The 15,352-nt window shown below is 50.8% G+C and overlaps 1 protein-coding gene across 1 annotated transcript; it reads right to left on the bottom strand.

Annotated features, from left to right (window-relative positions):
- Positions 1–6,856: 6,856 nt before the first annotated feature.
- LOC116818806 (protein PIP-1-like) lies at positions 6,857–8,382 on the bottom strand. Its single transcript, XM_032770034.1, has 3 exons — positions 8,331–8,382; positions 7,858–7,977; positions 6,857–7,005 (listed from the first exon to the last, which is right to left on the bottom strand). Exons 1-3 carry the CDS (start codon positions 8,380–8,382, stop codon positions 6,857–6,859), a joined length of 321 nt encoding a protein of 106 aa, XP_032625925.1.
- Between the last annotated feature and the right edge of the window lie 6,970 nt (positions 8,383–15,352).

Genomic DNA, 15,352 nt, shown 5'->3' with positions numbered 1-15,352 from the left:
CTTTGGCTTTCTCTCTGCCGAGCCGAGGGGGAGCTGTGCAGTCGTGTCAGGTGACTGAGGAGCGGTGCAGGGGCTGAAAACCTGGCGCACTGGCTCCTGGGGGAGGACAGAGATGGATTTATACCCCCAGGGGCTGGGGTAATTGCTAATTACAATCTAATGGTCACCATGCAGCCCAGAGCAGAACGTTCCCTGCCCAGGTGAGTGGCTCTGGCAGGCGGCTTCCCAGCCCTGCCTCCCCCACAGGGGCATTTTGCCAAAGGCACAAGTGGGAGGGATGTGGCAAAATGCCACGGGCGGCTGCTGGGAATGAGGGGTGAAACCTGTTACTGTGTCACTGTGGAGCTCTCAGTTGGCCCGTTGGGTTCTAATTAAGAAAAAAATCAGATCAGTTATTACAATGATAAAAGTACGTATTGGGGTGAAGCACGCACTGGTCACAAATAACCAGTTCTTTTTCAGGCAGCTGGTTACAGTTAAATGAGAAGATGCAATTGGTGAAGGACACAGAGACTTCATGCGCTTGAGTTGGTGCAGATAAATATACCTGAAGTAACAGAAAAATCAATGTACATAATTGTAAGTATTTGCTTTGTTCATACTTACCACATGACATTGTAGGGACTTACAACCTTCTAGGCCATTAGAAACAAAGATGGAGGAGAGTACAAGTGGAACCCACCCCAGGAGAAGAGTACAGGGCCAAACTTTCTATCCATTGTATGGAGCACCCATAGGGGCTAGAACCCAGGTCTGTAGTGCTAATAGGTAGATAGCATCACCAGGCTGTCACCAAGCTATGGCTAGTCTGCTCTTTACTTCCCATGATCTGCTTTGGATGCATCCCATGGGCTGTTCCACCTCAAGGGTTTGACAGACAGCAGTCTCAAGGCTCCTGATTGGCCGTCTACTCTATATAAAACCAAGGGGCGATCCTGTAGCTGCCATGGCTGTTCCTGCTTTTTGCTCCTGAAGTTCAGGCTTTGACCTCAGCTTGATTTGGATTTTGCCTCCTGACTTGGACTGACCCTGGCCTGGAACCTGACTGTGAACACTTCTGCTACTTCCAACCTGAGGTTTGCTCCTGCTCTGACCTTTGGTTCTGACTGCCCTTTTTGGCATCCTGCAAGGCTGTCCCATGTCATCCCCTGGTGTCCCAACAACAGGCTGGATAACCACAATTTTATACACATTTTCCTATTTTAACCTTTCGTGTCTGGGACCATGTTTGGTAAGATTTCAGCCCTGCCTGTGTATGGTGGTACCATAGTTCAACTTCCAACCACTAGTGCAAGCACTTGCATCAATTTATGTCCCAATAGTTTTGATACTTCAATGCAGATAGCTCCGTTGTTAACTTATTGCAAAAGTTATCCATCTGCTTGTTTGTGGTTTGTGCATATATCACAAAATGCATTGCTAACCTATCACAAGATGCATATTGCTAAATTTCATAACCTTTGCTTAAGCACATAATATTTATTCCAGTTAGGCCTCACTCTAAGCCCTGAATGCTTGAAGCCTATAGCTAAGCCTATTTTTAATGGTGTGTTTTGGTTCTTCTATTGGCTGTTACGGTTGGAGTAATAACAATTGTTATCTCTATATGTATGCTTAGCAAATAGATTGTGTTTTACTCAAAACAAAGATCAGGTCAAGGTCAATGGTCAACAGATATATTTATTTGCTTCACAGAATTGCATTCCCAAATGTGCCGCCTGCCAGTCCAGCCAGCCACCCATCCACATGTACAGAGTGATGGCCAATAGAAGAGAGACCTTTATCATAGAAGATTAGGGTTGGAAGAGACCTCAGGAGGTCACCTAGTCCAACCCTCTGCTCAAAGCAGGACCAATCCCAAACTAAATCATCCCAGCCAGGGCTTTGTCAAGCTGGGCCTTAAAAACCTCTAAGGAAAGAGATTCCACCACCTCTCTAGGTAACCCATTCCAGTGTTTCACCACCCTCCTAGTGAAATAATGTATCCTAACATCCAACCTAAACCTCCCCCACTGCAACTTGAGACCATTGCTCCTTGTTTTGTCATCTGCCACCACTGAGAACAGCCGAGTTCCATCCTCTTTGGAGCCCCCTTTCAGGTAGTTGAAGGCTGCTATCAAATCCTCCCTCATTCTTCTCTTCTGCAGGCTAAACAAGCCCAGTTCCCTTGGCCTCTCCTTGTAAGTCATGTGCCCCAGCCCCCTGATCATCCACCCGCCGGGCAACTCATCTCTCCACAGGGTTATCCTGGCATCCTCCTTTTGGGGGTTAGGAGGAAAGAAGTTGCAGCACATAAATGTTACAGATGGAAGCAGAGATGAACCAGATAGGGGAATCCTAATTCTATGCACCAAGAAGTATCCTAAAAGGAGGATGCAAGGAACCCTGTGGAGAGATGAGTTGGCCAGAGGCTGGATGAAGGAGTTCAGTGTGCAGCTAGAGATGGAGAACCAGGGTCTGGCCATTGCAAGCTCCGGTTGGCACCTGATGATGGAACGAGGGAGAGTGCAAGGGCTGCTGCCGGTGCCCAAGAGCAGCCAGCCACCGTTGGGGATAGGGGAGCTCTGCACAATGGATCCACCCATGGGCTCCAAGGCCAGGGATGGGTTGGAGGGTGTGAACCCTAGTCCAAGTAGCCTACATAGATAATCAGCTGAACATGAGCTCCCAGTGTGATGCTGTGGCCAAAAGAGCTAATGTGATCATGGGATGCATAAACGGGAATCTTGAGTGGGAGTAGAGAGGTTATTCTACCTCTGTAATTGGCACTGGTGCAACCACTGCTGGAATCCTGCATCCAGTTCTGGTGATCACAATTCAAGAAGGATGTTGATGAATTGGAGAGGATTCTGAGAAGAGCCATGAGAAAGATCAAAGGAAACATGCTTTATAGTAATAGACTGAGCCTCCTGAGTCAATTTAGCTTACCAAAGAGAAGGTTAAGGGGTGACTTAAGTACAATGGGTAAGTGTCTACATGGGGAACAGATATTTAACAATGGGCTTTTCAGTCTAGCAGGGAGAGGTATAATACAATCCATTGGCTGGGAGTTGAAGCTAGACAAATTCAGACTGGAAATAAGGGGGGCATTTTTAATGGTGAGAGGAATTAACTGTTGGAAGGATTTACTGAGGTGTCAGGGTAAATTCTTCATAACTGACAAGTTTTGAATCCAGATTGGAAATTGTTTGTAGAAGCTCTGCTCTAGGGGTTATTTCAGGGCAGGTCTCTGGCCTGAGCTAAGCGGGGGGTGGGGGGTGGTCAGGCTGGATGATCACAGTGGTCCCTTCTGGCCTAGGAATCGATGAACTGCCCCAGTTGCTTGTGGCTCACTGTCCTGCTGCAGGGGCGCAGGTGGAGGAGAGCCAGCTCAGGGCTGGGAAACAGCCCCAGAGCCAGCACTGCATTGCAAATGAGGATCAGCCAGTGCCCAGAGAGAAGGAGGCTCCTGATTGGTTTCCAAGGGGCTGAATGGGGCGGATGCTTGGTGCCCCTTTGTGTTTCACTTGGTCTTGGGTCCTGCTGGGTTTTACATGAGGTGAGGCGCATGAGAGACTAACCCAGAGCCGGGGGTGGAGATTAGTGGCATGGGGGTCTGGATGTGGAGGCTCGAGGCGGTGCAGGGAGGTGGGGCTTGTCAGGATGGGTATTTGAGTGCAGGGATCTCAGTGGGCAGTGGTCTGGGTGCAGGGGGGATCCAGATGCAGAAGTTGAAATCCAGTGGGGTGGGTATGCAGGGCTAAGGGGGTTCTGGATGTACTGGCTTGGCAGGGATGTCTGGGTATGGGAGGTCCAGATGCATGGGGATTGGGTGGATGGTGGGGAAACTCCCAGTAGAGTGACCCCTCCCCACACAAGTGAAGAGCAATGCGGGGAGGAAGCAGGGGAGGATCTTGAGCTTCCTGCTGCTAGGGAAGGTTTCTGGGGGTGGGTCTGACACAGCAGCAGCTACTCCTTTCAGGGGAAGAGAAAGTCCTGTCTTCTCCTGCCGCCAGCCCAGCCAGGACTAGCAGCTGATCCTGGCTCAGGGTAGGAGCCACTGGCTGGGGTGTCCCCCGTCCTGCAGTGGTTTGCCTCTCCACTGACTGCTCCAGGTGACAGAAATGATGTACCTGTGCAGCTAGAGAGTGGTGTGTGACTGCTCTTGCAGCTGCCTCTGCTTCCCTGTCAGAAAGACATTTTTCTGTGGGGAAGCAAAGAAATCTGCGGGGGACATGAATTCTGTGCACACAAAGTGGCACAGAATTCCCCCAGGGTAACTGATGTACTGCTCTGGGGGAGGTCCTTGTTTGGCAAAGGCAGTTTTCAGTGTGTATCCTGGACTTTCTCCTCCTTTCTACCATATTCTGTGGTATCTGAGTGCCTGGCAGTAGATAACAAATTTCTTGGTGCGTTTGGGTGATTATTGGATCTGTGAAAGTATGTGTGGTGATCTGTGGGTTTCTTGTACATAGTTATCTGTAGAACACCACAATCAGCTTGAATAGAATCCGGGAAGCTGATACTGGTGCAGGAGTGCTCTAGAGAGAGTTTGATGGATAGGTGGTGGTGGTTGAAGTTGTAGTAGAAATATGAGGAAGTTTAGGTCCTCTGTCTAGAGAATGAAAATATCATGTGTCTCAAGTGTTTCATGGTGCATTTGTCCAGTGATATACCTGTTTATAAGATTTTCTACAACGATCTGTAATCCACTAACTCCGTCTTTTGTCTTGTGATGTCAGGGGTGTTAATGGGTCACTTCACCTTGAATGGTCCCTTAGAATATGTGTTAACTACTTATGCAAAACAATCTGTTCCACCTTGTGTTTAGCTGGGATGTTCTATGTACCCTTCCCAGACCTGAAGAACTCTGTGTAGCTTGAAAGCTTGTGTGTCACCACCAGAGTCCCTCGCTTACCGTGTCTCTTTGCAATCATTTGTAAGTTCCTCTCCACCCAGCTATCCCTCACTTCTGGAGGTGAGAAGAAGGCTGTCCTGCTGGCAGCATGCTCTCTCTGTCTGTCTCTCTCTCACTCACTTGGACAGGGTATCCATCTTAGGGCTTGTCTACAGTTTTCAGGTGTCTGGCTGAGCAGACGCCAGGCTCAGGGTGTTGCTGGGGCTTAGTGTACAGGGAAGCATAGAGGACTGAGGGGGAACTGAGTGGGTCCCAATGATTGGCATGCAAGGTGCTCCCTCTGCACTGTAGCCTCCAAAGCTGGCAAACTGCCCACCCTGCACAGACCAAGGTCTGGGGAGAGGGGCCTCCCTTAACAGTGCCCTAGACCAAATGGCTCCCAGGCGAAGAACCTGTTCCGCGCTCCTCTCCCTTTGTTAAACTTTTGAATCCCTTATTTTTATTGCATTTATAGCCCATTTTGTGACTTTGCTGCACGATTTGCATGCGTGATTTATCCCCGGCATAGAAGCCGATAAATTTGCATGCTAGGATCTGTATTTATTCATGTCCTATATAAGCTAATAAAAAAAATCGTTTGCGCTAAGCATATAGAAACTTTTTAATTTTAAGAATAACTGAAATGTGCTGATGTCAAGAAATGGAATTGTGCACCCACACTGGGTGGTCCAGTATTAAATAGTGTTACAGCCTTAGGATGTTAACCCTAGTCCTTTAGTTCAGATTTGCCCCTTGCTGCAAACCAGATTGCAAGTGAGCTTTTTGCTTCCTGTACTGAGCTCCTGAAGGCTTCTTTGGGGCTATCTTTTATTTTCTAGGTGGGAAAACAGACAGTACTAGGGAGAGCAAAAAGCTATGTTCTGCAGTCCTAGAAAGTCATCAAATGTTACATGTTAAGCATGGCAAAAGAAATAACAGTATTTCTTTTACCCTATTGCATAGACAGAGGTTTGATAGCTATCTCTGGCGTCTCATTAAATATGTCCCTTAATAGTAGCTACTTACACTCTTCAAGTCTAAAAACACAAGCACACTTTCCCAATTACACAACAAAGCAAGGTTCCCAATATCGCAGCTGGGCTCTTGCTTCGCTTCAGTTAGTTCTTATAGCTCACTGACTGGCAATGCCTCTCCCCTTATATACCCGCAAGGGCATGGCTGACAACGTTCTAGGAAGTTTGAGGAGAATGTAGTTCTCAAAGTCTGGAAAGTTCCATGAGATTCTACAGTGATCCAGACCATTCTAGGACAGTGGTTCTCAACCTGCAGCCCGCAGGCTGCTTGCAGTCCAATCAGCACAGAGCTGCAGCCCATGTAACATCCTCAGGGCCATACAGGGAGTATTGGATGCAGCCCGCATAACGTGTGTGGCCCACAATAGGTTGAGAACCATTGTTCTAGGAGGTTGATGCAAAATGAATCACATACAGGATACCTGAAACATGTTACTTCAAACATTTTATTTTCCTTTTTGTTGCTAACAATAAAAACAGCCCCCCAAGCCCAGTGACCCCAGAGCCTGGCACCACAGGTGGTCACCTTGGTTGCCTGCCCCTAGATCCAGCCCTGCCCCTTAATACTCTCACGGGGCAGCGGCAGAGGCTCTGAAATGACAGCTGTGGGGAGTGTGTCACCCTGATACGGGCACCTTCAACTATGGAACAGCAGCAAAGCACCAGAGTTTGGGTGCTGGGCCTGGGGCAGCAAGATGGGAGGTGGGCAGCCAGGCAGGGGAGGGACTGGGGCGAAGCAGGGTGGGGCCAGTGAGCAGAGCTCGTTTCCTAATTTAATTATAGTTAATTGATGTCAGGAGTGTGTGATTGAGGGTGACACCAGGGGATGGTCTTTGTTCCTGCCAAGTTTTAAATGAGGAAAAGAGAGTTGGGGAATAACCCCAAGCCAGGCTTGGGGCGAAGGGCGAATGTGGCTTTCCTGCAACCCCAGGACCCCACCCTCCCCTTAATCCTCCTGGGGGATTTGGGGCCAGGGGTTGTGGACGTTGCAGAAGGATCTGTCCATGCAGCACTGGGTGATCTCCTTGTAGTCGTTGAGCACTAGGTCATCGCAGATCACAGTGCAGCCCCGCTCCACCCGCAGGATCTCATTTCCTGCAGAGGGAAAGAGACCTGAGCCCCCAGGGCTGGGTATCAGGGACAGACCTCTCCCCCCCAAGTGACAGGGCCAGGGGAATCCACCAACTGAGCTGCCTTCCCCTCTGACTCCCAGTAGCTGGGACTCCTCTGTCACCCCACTTCCTGTAGCTCAGGACCCTTCTCTGTCCTTAGAGGACTCCCCCACTCCTCCCCTATGCCCCAGTGTCCCAGTCACCTTCATGGACTAAGGGTCCAACTACACTTCAGGCGAGGGTGGAACCTCCAGCCTGGGGAGATGTTCCCCTAGCTCTGATCCAGCAAGTGCACTAAGAATAGGGGGGAGCCATGGCAGAGCGAGCAGGGGGCGAGGCCAGCCCCCCGAGTAAGTGCCCATCCAAGGCCCTAGGCATGTAGACTCTAGCCCCTTGTGTCTCACATTGCTGTGGCTACACTATGCGTGCTCAGTCAGAGCTAGCATGGGGATGTCTCCCCCGAGCTGCAACGTCCCCCTCGCCCCCCTTAGGGCAGATGTGCCCTAAAGGATGAACACGGTTCCCCAGTGCCACAGCCGGCATGGCCACAAGAGGTCACTCTAGGGTGAGGCGATCACTTCTCCCTTCTCAGCACTAACTGCCCCAGAGATGAGGCGTCTTTTGCGCACTGGACAGAAAGGCAGGGACAGTCTGTGCTGGTGTTTAGTGCCCTGGGCAGGATCGGACTGGGGCAGCTGGCCCCTCCCGCTGCTCGCTCTGGTTACACGTCTGCCGTCAGTGTGCTAGCTGGAGCAGAGCGATGGGTATATCTCCTCGAGCTGGACGCTTCCCCTCCAGCCCCGGCCTCAGTGTACCCACAGTCATTCTCACTCACCAGTGGTGATTTTGCGGGTGAAGCAGGATTCGTTTAGAGTTGCCGTGCAGGTGTATTGGCCTATCTTACAGCTGCCGTCCTGTGACAGCCTGAAACAGCCGTTGCACTGGAGAGGGTCTGCTGTGAAGAGGTGAGAAAACGGACAGTAGGCAATGAGCAGCCACGGATCGGCCACACTCAGTGCACAGGCGCATTCCCAGTCTCCAGGAACCATCCAACCCCCACAGTGATGTCCTGCTCTGGTTCATTTCATCCCTTCGTGGGCAGGTCGCCGCTGGGCCAGCCTGGCTTTCCAGGGGTAGCTCTGTCCCTCTGCCAGAGCACAGGCTGCCCTTGAGCTAGAATACGTGGTTGTCATTTAATTGCGGTAAAGAACATGGGCCAGACCTCAGCTGACTGGACTGGCCCCAGCTGAGGCTCTGCCCCATCAGGGGTGGAAATCTCCCTTCGTTGGGTTTTGTTTGAGGACTTACCCGTTGCTAAGCAGAGCAGGGCTGGCAAACCCAGAGCCAGGATCTTGTTCATCTTTGGCTTTCTCTCTGCCAAGCCGAGGGGGAGCTGTGCGGTCATGTCAGGTGACTGAGGAGCGGCACAGGGCCTGCAAACCTGATGCACTGGCCCCCCGGGGGAGAACAGAGCCATATTTATACCCCTGGGAGCTGGGGTAATTACTAATTACAATCTAATGGTCACCGTGCAGCCCAGAGCAGAACGTTCCCTGCCCAGGTGAGCAGCTCTGGCAGGCGACTCCCCAGCCCTGCCTCCCCCAAAGACACAAGTGTGTGTGTGTGGGGGGGAAGTGGCAAAATGCCATGGCTGCTGGGAATGAGGGGTGAGACCTGTTTCTGTGTCACTATGGAGCTCTCAGTTGGCCTGTTGGTTCTATTTGTGTGTGTGAGAGAGAGCGCGAGAGATTCTGTGGAGCTAGTAACTGTGTTCCCAAAACTGCAAGATCGCAGGCTCACACGCGGCTGCATCCATGAGTGTTTGGCCTCCCCAGCCTTATCGCTCATTCACAAGCACAGAGCCATGCCCTGTACCAAAGGGACTTTTATGGGAGTTAGGAGGAAGGGAATTGCAGCCCCTAACATTACAGATGGAAGCAGAGAAGAACCAGAGAGGAGACCCTCTAACTCGGTGGCACAAAGGGCTTTCTGAAAGGAAGATACCAAGATGGCCCTGCCCAGATAGTATTCACAAAACATGGCTGTAAGAGCAGGTCCTGACCTTCACGACACCCTAGGTAGCTCTCCTCTGGGCGCACATGCCCCCAAGACTGGCTCATGGGAAATGGACTAGGGATTTGCACAGTCTTTTCACTGGGCTCGGTAGCACTAGGGCTTGTGCACTGTGCTGCACGCTACCGGGCCATGAGGGCAAGTTCCAGCAATTCCCCTGAGTGCTCCTAATGTTTCTCTGCCTCTGTCCCCCACCTCATCTAGAAATCAGACCTACCTGAACCCATTCCTGTAGTGTCTGAGCACCTGACAGGCTTTAACGTATTTATCCGGAGTGTCCCCCTGTGGACTAGCACCGAGTTACTTGCCCCATTTTGTGGGTAGGGAACTGAGTCACTGAGAGCCTAAATGACCGCCCAGGCGCGCACAGGACCTCTGTGGCAGAGCAGGGAATAAAACCCAGCTCTTTCCCGTCCTAGGGCAGTGCCCTGCTAAGCCTTGTGAACTGGCAGAATCAACTATCGTCCCCCCATTTGATAGCATATGTAATGGAGAAGCTGCACAGGGTCATTTGATGCAAAGCTAGGACAGGACTCCAGGCTTCGAATGCAGCAGCCCAAAGCCTCGTTCTCATTGGCTGTCAAGCACCCTATTAGCTGGTTGTGTCACGTCCATGCGATGTTGAATATAGAGCCTGTGCAATTCGATGAGCTAGCGGAAAGGCTCTGTGCCAATCCCCTTGACAGGGCTACCCAGTGGGTGCAGAAGGGTTAAAGTGCTGCTCCCGGGGGCCAGGGAGAGCAGACAGTTTGCCTGAACCCTGGCCACCTAACAATGGAAACTCCAGCAGGCAGGCCAACAGTGTGACTCCAACATGGCTCTACTGGAGGAGGGCCATGGAGAGATGTCAGGCATCCAGAGGTCACCTGGAACTGACAAACAGTCAGAGCGAACCAGGATGGACTGTACAGCACTTGGCTGGGTGGAGCCCTGGCATTGGCCAGTCTGGGCTGTCTGTGCTAGCCTAAGGATTTCCTGTTTCAAAAAGGCTGAAATACTTGCTGAGGTGCATTGATCCCTAGAGAGGGTGACTGGGCATCTACCTCCATTGGCCTTGCTGGGCAGAGCTCAGAGTGAGAAGCAGGCAGGCTGGATCCCAGAGGCTCAGTCTTGGAGGTGTTGAGGCTGTGAAGAAGAGAGGACCCCTTGGGGTCTGACACGCTGAAGGGGACCCCCCAACAGACTGGTTAAAGGCTGGGGCATAGCACAGCTCTGGTGGAAGTTGGCAGCTCTGGTTTCTGAGAGTCTGGCTCCAGGCACCTCTGCTTTACTGGTGCAGTAAACAGAGACCGTATACCACAGAGACAGCAAAGTCATCAGGGGGGATCCAGAACCCCTGTACTGAACACACTAATCCCTGCAACCCCATTTAACAGAGGCCTCTAACAGTGAGTCAGTAGCAGGCTCTCATTAACCCTGGAAAGCTAAGCTGGTATAAGCAGGAAGGGTCTCCAGTTAGGCAGAGATACCTGCACGAGTGTCCTCACGCAGAGAACTGATGCTGTGATCCACACTCGTGTGGCACTGCAGACTCCATGTACTGTGGTGCTGGCCGGGCTGGAACAGGCACCTATGTTCCCTATGCAGCGTGTAGCGACAGACGCGGGTGAGTGGATTCCAATGCTAGTTGCTCTGGTCTGGGAGGCTGATGTTAAGCTTCCCCCGTGTACCTTTCGCCATTCCCACCCCTAATCTGGGCATGCGCCCTGGCAAACAGCGACATTGCCAAGGTTGGTGCTGAGAGTTCGTGTTAGCATGGACAGTAGGGTGTCTGTGCTGGCAGTGGGAGGGATGCTGCCTGGGAGCCAGGCACAGCTGGTGATGTGCTGTGTGCAGACCGAGGGATTTGAAAAGCTCATGTGGGTGGATCCAGAGCGCCGAACAAATCAGCTCCATCTGATCCGGCACTGTCCCCGCTGCAGGGCTAAACATACTCCCACTAGCTGTCACCCACGCTCTTAGCACATCCTCCTGCTATGTCACTTCCAGCCAGGCGTGACGGGCTCTGGTGGGTGGATCCAGAGCACCATGTTCTGTCTCCTGGTGCAGGGAGCAGAGCCGGGCTGGGCAGAGGTTGGGGGTTGTGGCTCTTTGCTCCATGTGTGAGGGGCTCAGTCCTTTCGGCAGGTTTCAGGGCTCATAATGCATAGACAGTGTCTGTCCCTTAGAGGCAATTTGGCAGGTTCACGTTGGAGCCTTGTGATCTGCTCGGGGCCTTCGCTCTGACTCTTGTGATGGATTTGCTAAGCAGGGCCCTAAAACATCCATCAGCCTCCTCCCCATGGTGCATCCCCTTCCTCACGGCCAGGTAGGGTGAAAGGTCCTGAACCAGGCAGTGACCCACCGGGCTCTGTTGGGAAGTTGTGGCTGCATGGTGAGCCAGGAGCTGCAGAGAAAATGGATGCAGAGTGGAAGGTCAGGAACTGTGCACAGAGCTGTGTGTGGAACAGGCGGTGACTGCCAGTCATTACAGCTGGGTGCAGGTCTGTGTTGGGCTTATAGGGAGCAGCAACGGCTGGCTGGGTGCCAGTTCAGGGGAACGCCAGCGAGAGACACTGACTCAGCCTGGCCTGGGAACCTGCAAGCTCCTATTTGCTGGAATGGAGGCTGGACTGGAGAGGGCACCCCCGACACTGGGTCTGAAGAGCCATGATTTGATGGGACTGCCCTAGGGCCCGAACAGGAACCACCGTGGTTCACTTTGAACTGTGACTGTCTACACCTCTGTACCCAACGTATCTGCCACTTTCCCCTTTCCTGCCAACCATAGGAAAATCTTTTCCCTTTGCTGTGCATCTGAATGGTTACTGGGGCCAGGAAGGCATGCATCCCCAGGTACAGCTGACGGCCTTCAGGAACAGCGGGAACGCTTACTGCCACCTTAGGGGTTTGGTGCAAGCCAATATTACACTCTGGCTGCCTCTTAGGAGAGCAAAGGGAGCCCGTCAGGAGATGGGCTGTGTATTGACCACATGCTTCATACCTGCTTGAAGTCTTCTCCTGCCTTGGCTTTTGCAAACACAAGCCCTAGGGAGCATCTGAAAGAGGCTGATTGTTTGTGGCATTTAATAATCATTCCACAGATGTGATCTCAGTGCAATCCCCTGAAAAGTCTGTCTTCCCGCCTGGAGGATCTATCACGCAGTCGTGTTGTTTCCTAAGGGAAATGGTTGAAGCCCCATTGCTTGGGTCGAGAGTTGCTCAAAAAGCTAAAGAAAAGCAGCTTGGCAAGTAAAAGGCGTGCATTCAGCTTGTTCTGATTGGTGATGCCATGTTATGACACGTACCCAGGCAACTGCTGGGCCTCTGTGAAAGTGTTTGTGAATCCTGACAATGTTGCAGATTTTGACACTCTTGATGCTTACATTGAAAATTCATAGCAGAAAGAGCATTATAACTATTTGTTCTGCAGTTGAAAAGATTCCAGTCATCCAACCAGAGATCCGAAACAAGACCATGTGACTTAATTGACCAGCCACCCAGGGAGAACAATGTCTAGGGAGTAGTGGAAGTTGTGGCCTGGGGTGGCCATCACTGAAAATGCCAAGGTCAGGATAGTCTGCAAAAAGGAGTGCAGGTTCTCCCAAAACTGGTAGTTAACACTGAAGTTAAACTCCCCAACCAGTCACAAACTGTGCTCCTGATCCCCACACTGGTTATCAAGAAGCTGAAAAAAGAAATCACTCAGCCCCCTTTATTGCATTCCAGTTCTCTGGGTCCCAATCAGCACCTAGGTCCAGTACAGTGAGAAGTTATTGAAAAACTCTGCTCACTATACAACATGTTCTTCTGAACCCCAAAGTCATCACATTGCCACATCAGTATCTGTTTGGATCTTACCCAAAATACCATGCTGCCAGCCAATCCTTTAGTGTCTAATACTAAAGGTTTATTATAAAGAAAAAAGAAGGCAGAAGAGTTGTTAAATGATAAAGCAGTCAGATCCATACAGAGACTTCAAAGTCCACATATCAGGTTTTTAGCAGTATTGGTGAGTGTGCTGGCTTGAAAGTCCCTCTAGAACACATCCGCATCATGGATGGGTCATTCAGTCCTTTGTTCAGATCTTCGTTTGCAGAAAAGTCGCTCCAGAGGTAAGAAGCAGGAATGAAGACAAAACAGAGAAGATGTAGCTGCCTTTTATAGTCTTTTACCATGTGGCTTGTACTTCCTGTGTCCCAAACACAAGCTTCACAGCACATGGCATGGAAAAGCCTTAGAGTTCGCTGTCCACAGGCATGCCACATGCCTTGCTGACCCTTAAGGTATATGCTCTGGCTCCTTTCCATGGGTTCATTGTACTGCTGATGACTCTTGATGGGCCATCGAACAAGCTAGGCAGTGCTGATGCCAATTTGTGGCGGCAGGGCTGGCTCCAGCATTTTTGCCACGCCAAGCTGCCCCCCCCCCCGCCCCCAAAGCCGTGATCGGCAGCAGCACAAGTTTGGAAATACAGATCTACCCTACATATCTCTAAATCACAATACAAAGGTAATACAAACATATAAATGAGATTATCCTACTTGGCAAATAATATTTCTCAGATACCTGACATGGCATATCTGGTCTGCTTCCTTGCAATTTTATAATATTGGTATCAGTAACATTACAAAGTGTTCCTCTTATTCCATACAGTGTCACAGATGTTCGAGCAGCTTGTAGCCTCAGCCATAAGCGGCAAATATTTATGAGTAGCAAACACATTCAAAGAGATCAGTATCAATATGCAAATGCTGATGGAGCTAAAAAGGCAACATTCTTAATTGATAGGTAAGCAGGTGCCTCTCCCAACCTGTTCCACAAAAACACCCCCATGCTATATAAAATCCAACCCCCTTCCTGGGCTTTGGCTTTATTAGCAACCAAAACAATCAAGAGCAGCTCAAACTTTCTCCCCAGATTGAGCTACTCTTAAGGTTCCTCCCTCAGGCTTGCTCAGCCAACACTCTAGGTCCTCTTTCCCCAGAGAGTCCCTCCCTTATATTGAATTGACACACCTGCTACAGGGAGTCAGGGTTAAGTGGATTGTGCTATTCAGCATCATCATCACCTGCTAACTGGGTGGGGTGTTTCAGGCAAACTCTGCAAGCAGTTACCATGGCCAATGGGTGCTGCAGGGTCGGTGCCTGTGAGCTGAAACAGCACATGGAGCTAGCTGAGGAGGGGGAGTTCCTGTCGCCCTACTGGGGAGTCCCCCCAGGTAAGCACCACTCTGCACCCCAGCCCTGAGCCCCCCCAAACTTCTGCTGCTGGGGGGAAAGGGGCCCCCCCAAGACTGCCCCAGCAGCGGCTGGTGTCCCTGGCCCGAGAGCTGCCCGAGCTGCTCAGGTGGCCCCCAGACCAGGCGCACCAGCCACTGCAGAAGTCATGGAGGTCACGGAAAGTCATGGAATCCATAACTTTTGTGACCTCCGTGACAAACATGGAGCCTTATTCATAATGAACTCTTTGACCAGTGCTACTTGGAATATTTAAAGGTAGACTGGCCAAAGCATGCTGTGGACTGTAGGGGACAATCTTGCACTGGCTACTGGGAGATGGTCTAAGAAGACTTTGCATGGGACTATGGGAAAGTGATTGCACAAATGAGGTGAGAATTTGATGTGTGAAGGAGGGTGAGGGATCTGTCCAGAATCCCTAATGGGAGCATAGAGCGAGATCTGAATTTTAAACCCCGTGTTTTTAAAAATCCATTTGAAAGCTCTAGTGTTAGGTGACTCGCGGTTCTGTTGCTGAAGCCTTCTGCCTTGCATCCCACTCTGCATGTTTTCGAGATTGTGGCTTCTGTTTACCCGGGGAGCAATAACACAAGATCAGGCCTGGGATCAAATCGGAAAGCGAGTCCTTCCGAGGGGCAGTCCTCTCTCGATGAGTGTCATGATGGGCCGATCTCCCGAGAGAATTATGCAGCACATCAATGCTCAGCTGTCTTCATTCAAGCTGTTTTCATTTCAGAACTCCAACGTCCCTTAATGTTCTATAACGAAGTTTATTTCTTCTCTCTGCTGCTTTAGACTTCAAAGTCCTGGGCGATCCAATGCCCGGATTTCCAGCAGCACGATTTTTGGAAGATTTCTTACTGGAGATAGTACCAATGAGGTTTTCATTATCTCTTGCGAAAGGGGAACCCAGCTGAATGCAGTGTTATGGCCCAGGGGCAGGACTGTGGTCACAATCCTAAATATTATTTTTAGAGCTTTCGTGTGGGTTTTAGTCATTACCCAGTTTCAGGCCTCAGGAATGACACAGGAGTCTAT

Source organism: Chelonoidis abingdonii, chromosome 18, assembly GCF_003597395.2.
Source record: "Chelonoidis abingdonii isolate Lonesome George chromosome 18, CheloAbing_2.0, whole genome shotgun sequence".
NCBI lineage: Eukaryota > Metazoa > Chordata > Testudines > Testudinidae > Chelonoidis > Chelonoidis abingdonii.
This window is presented reverse-complemented; position numbering and strand designations above follow the sequence as displayed.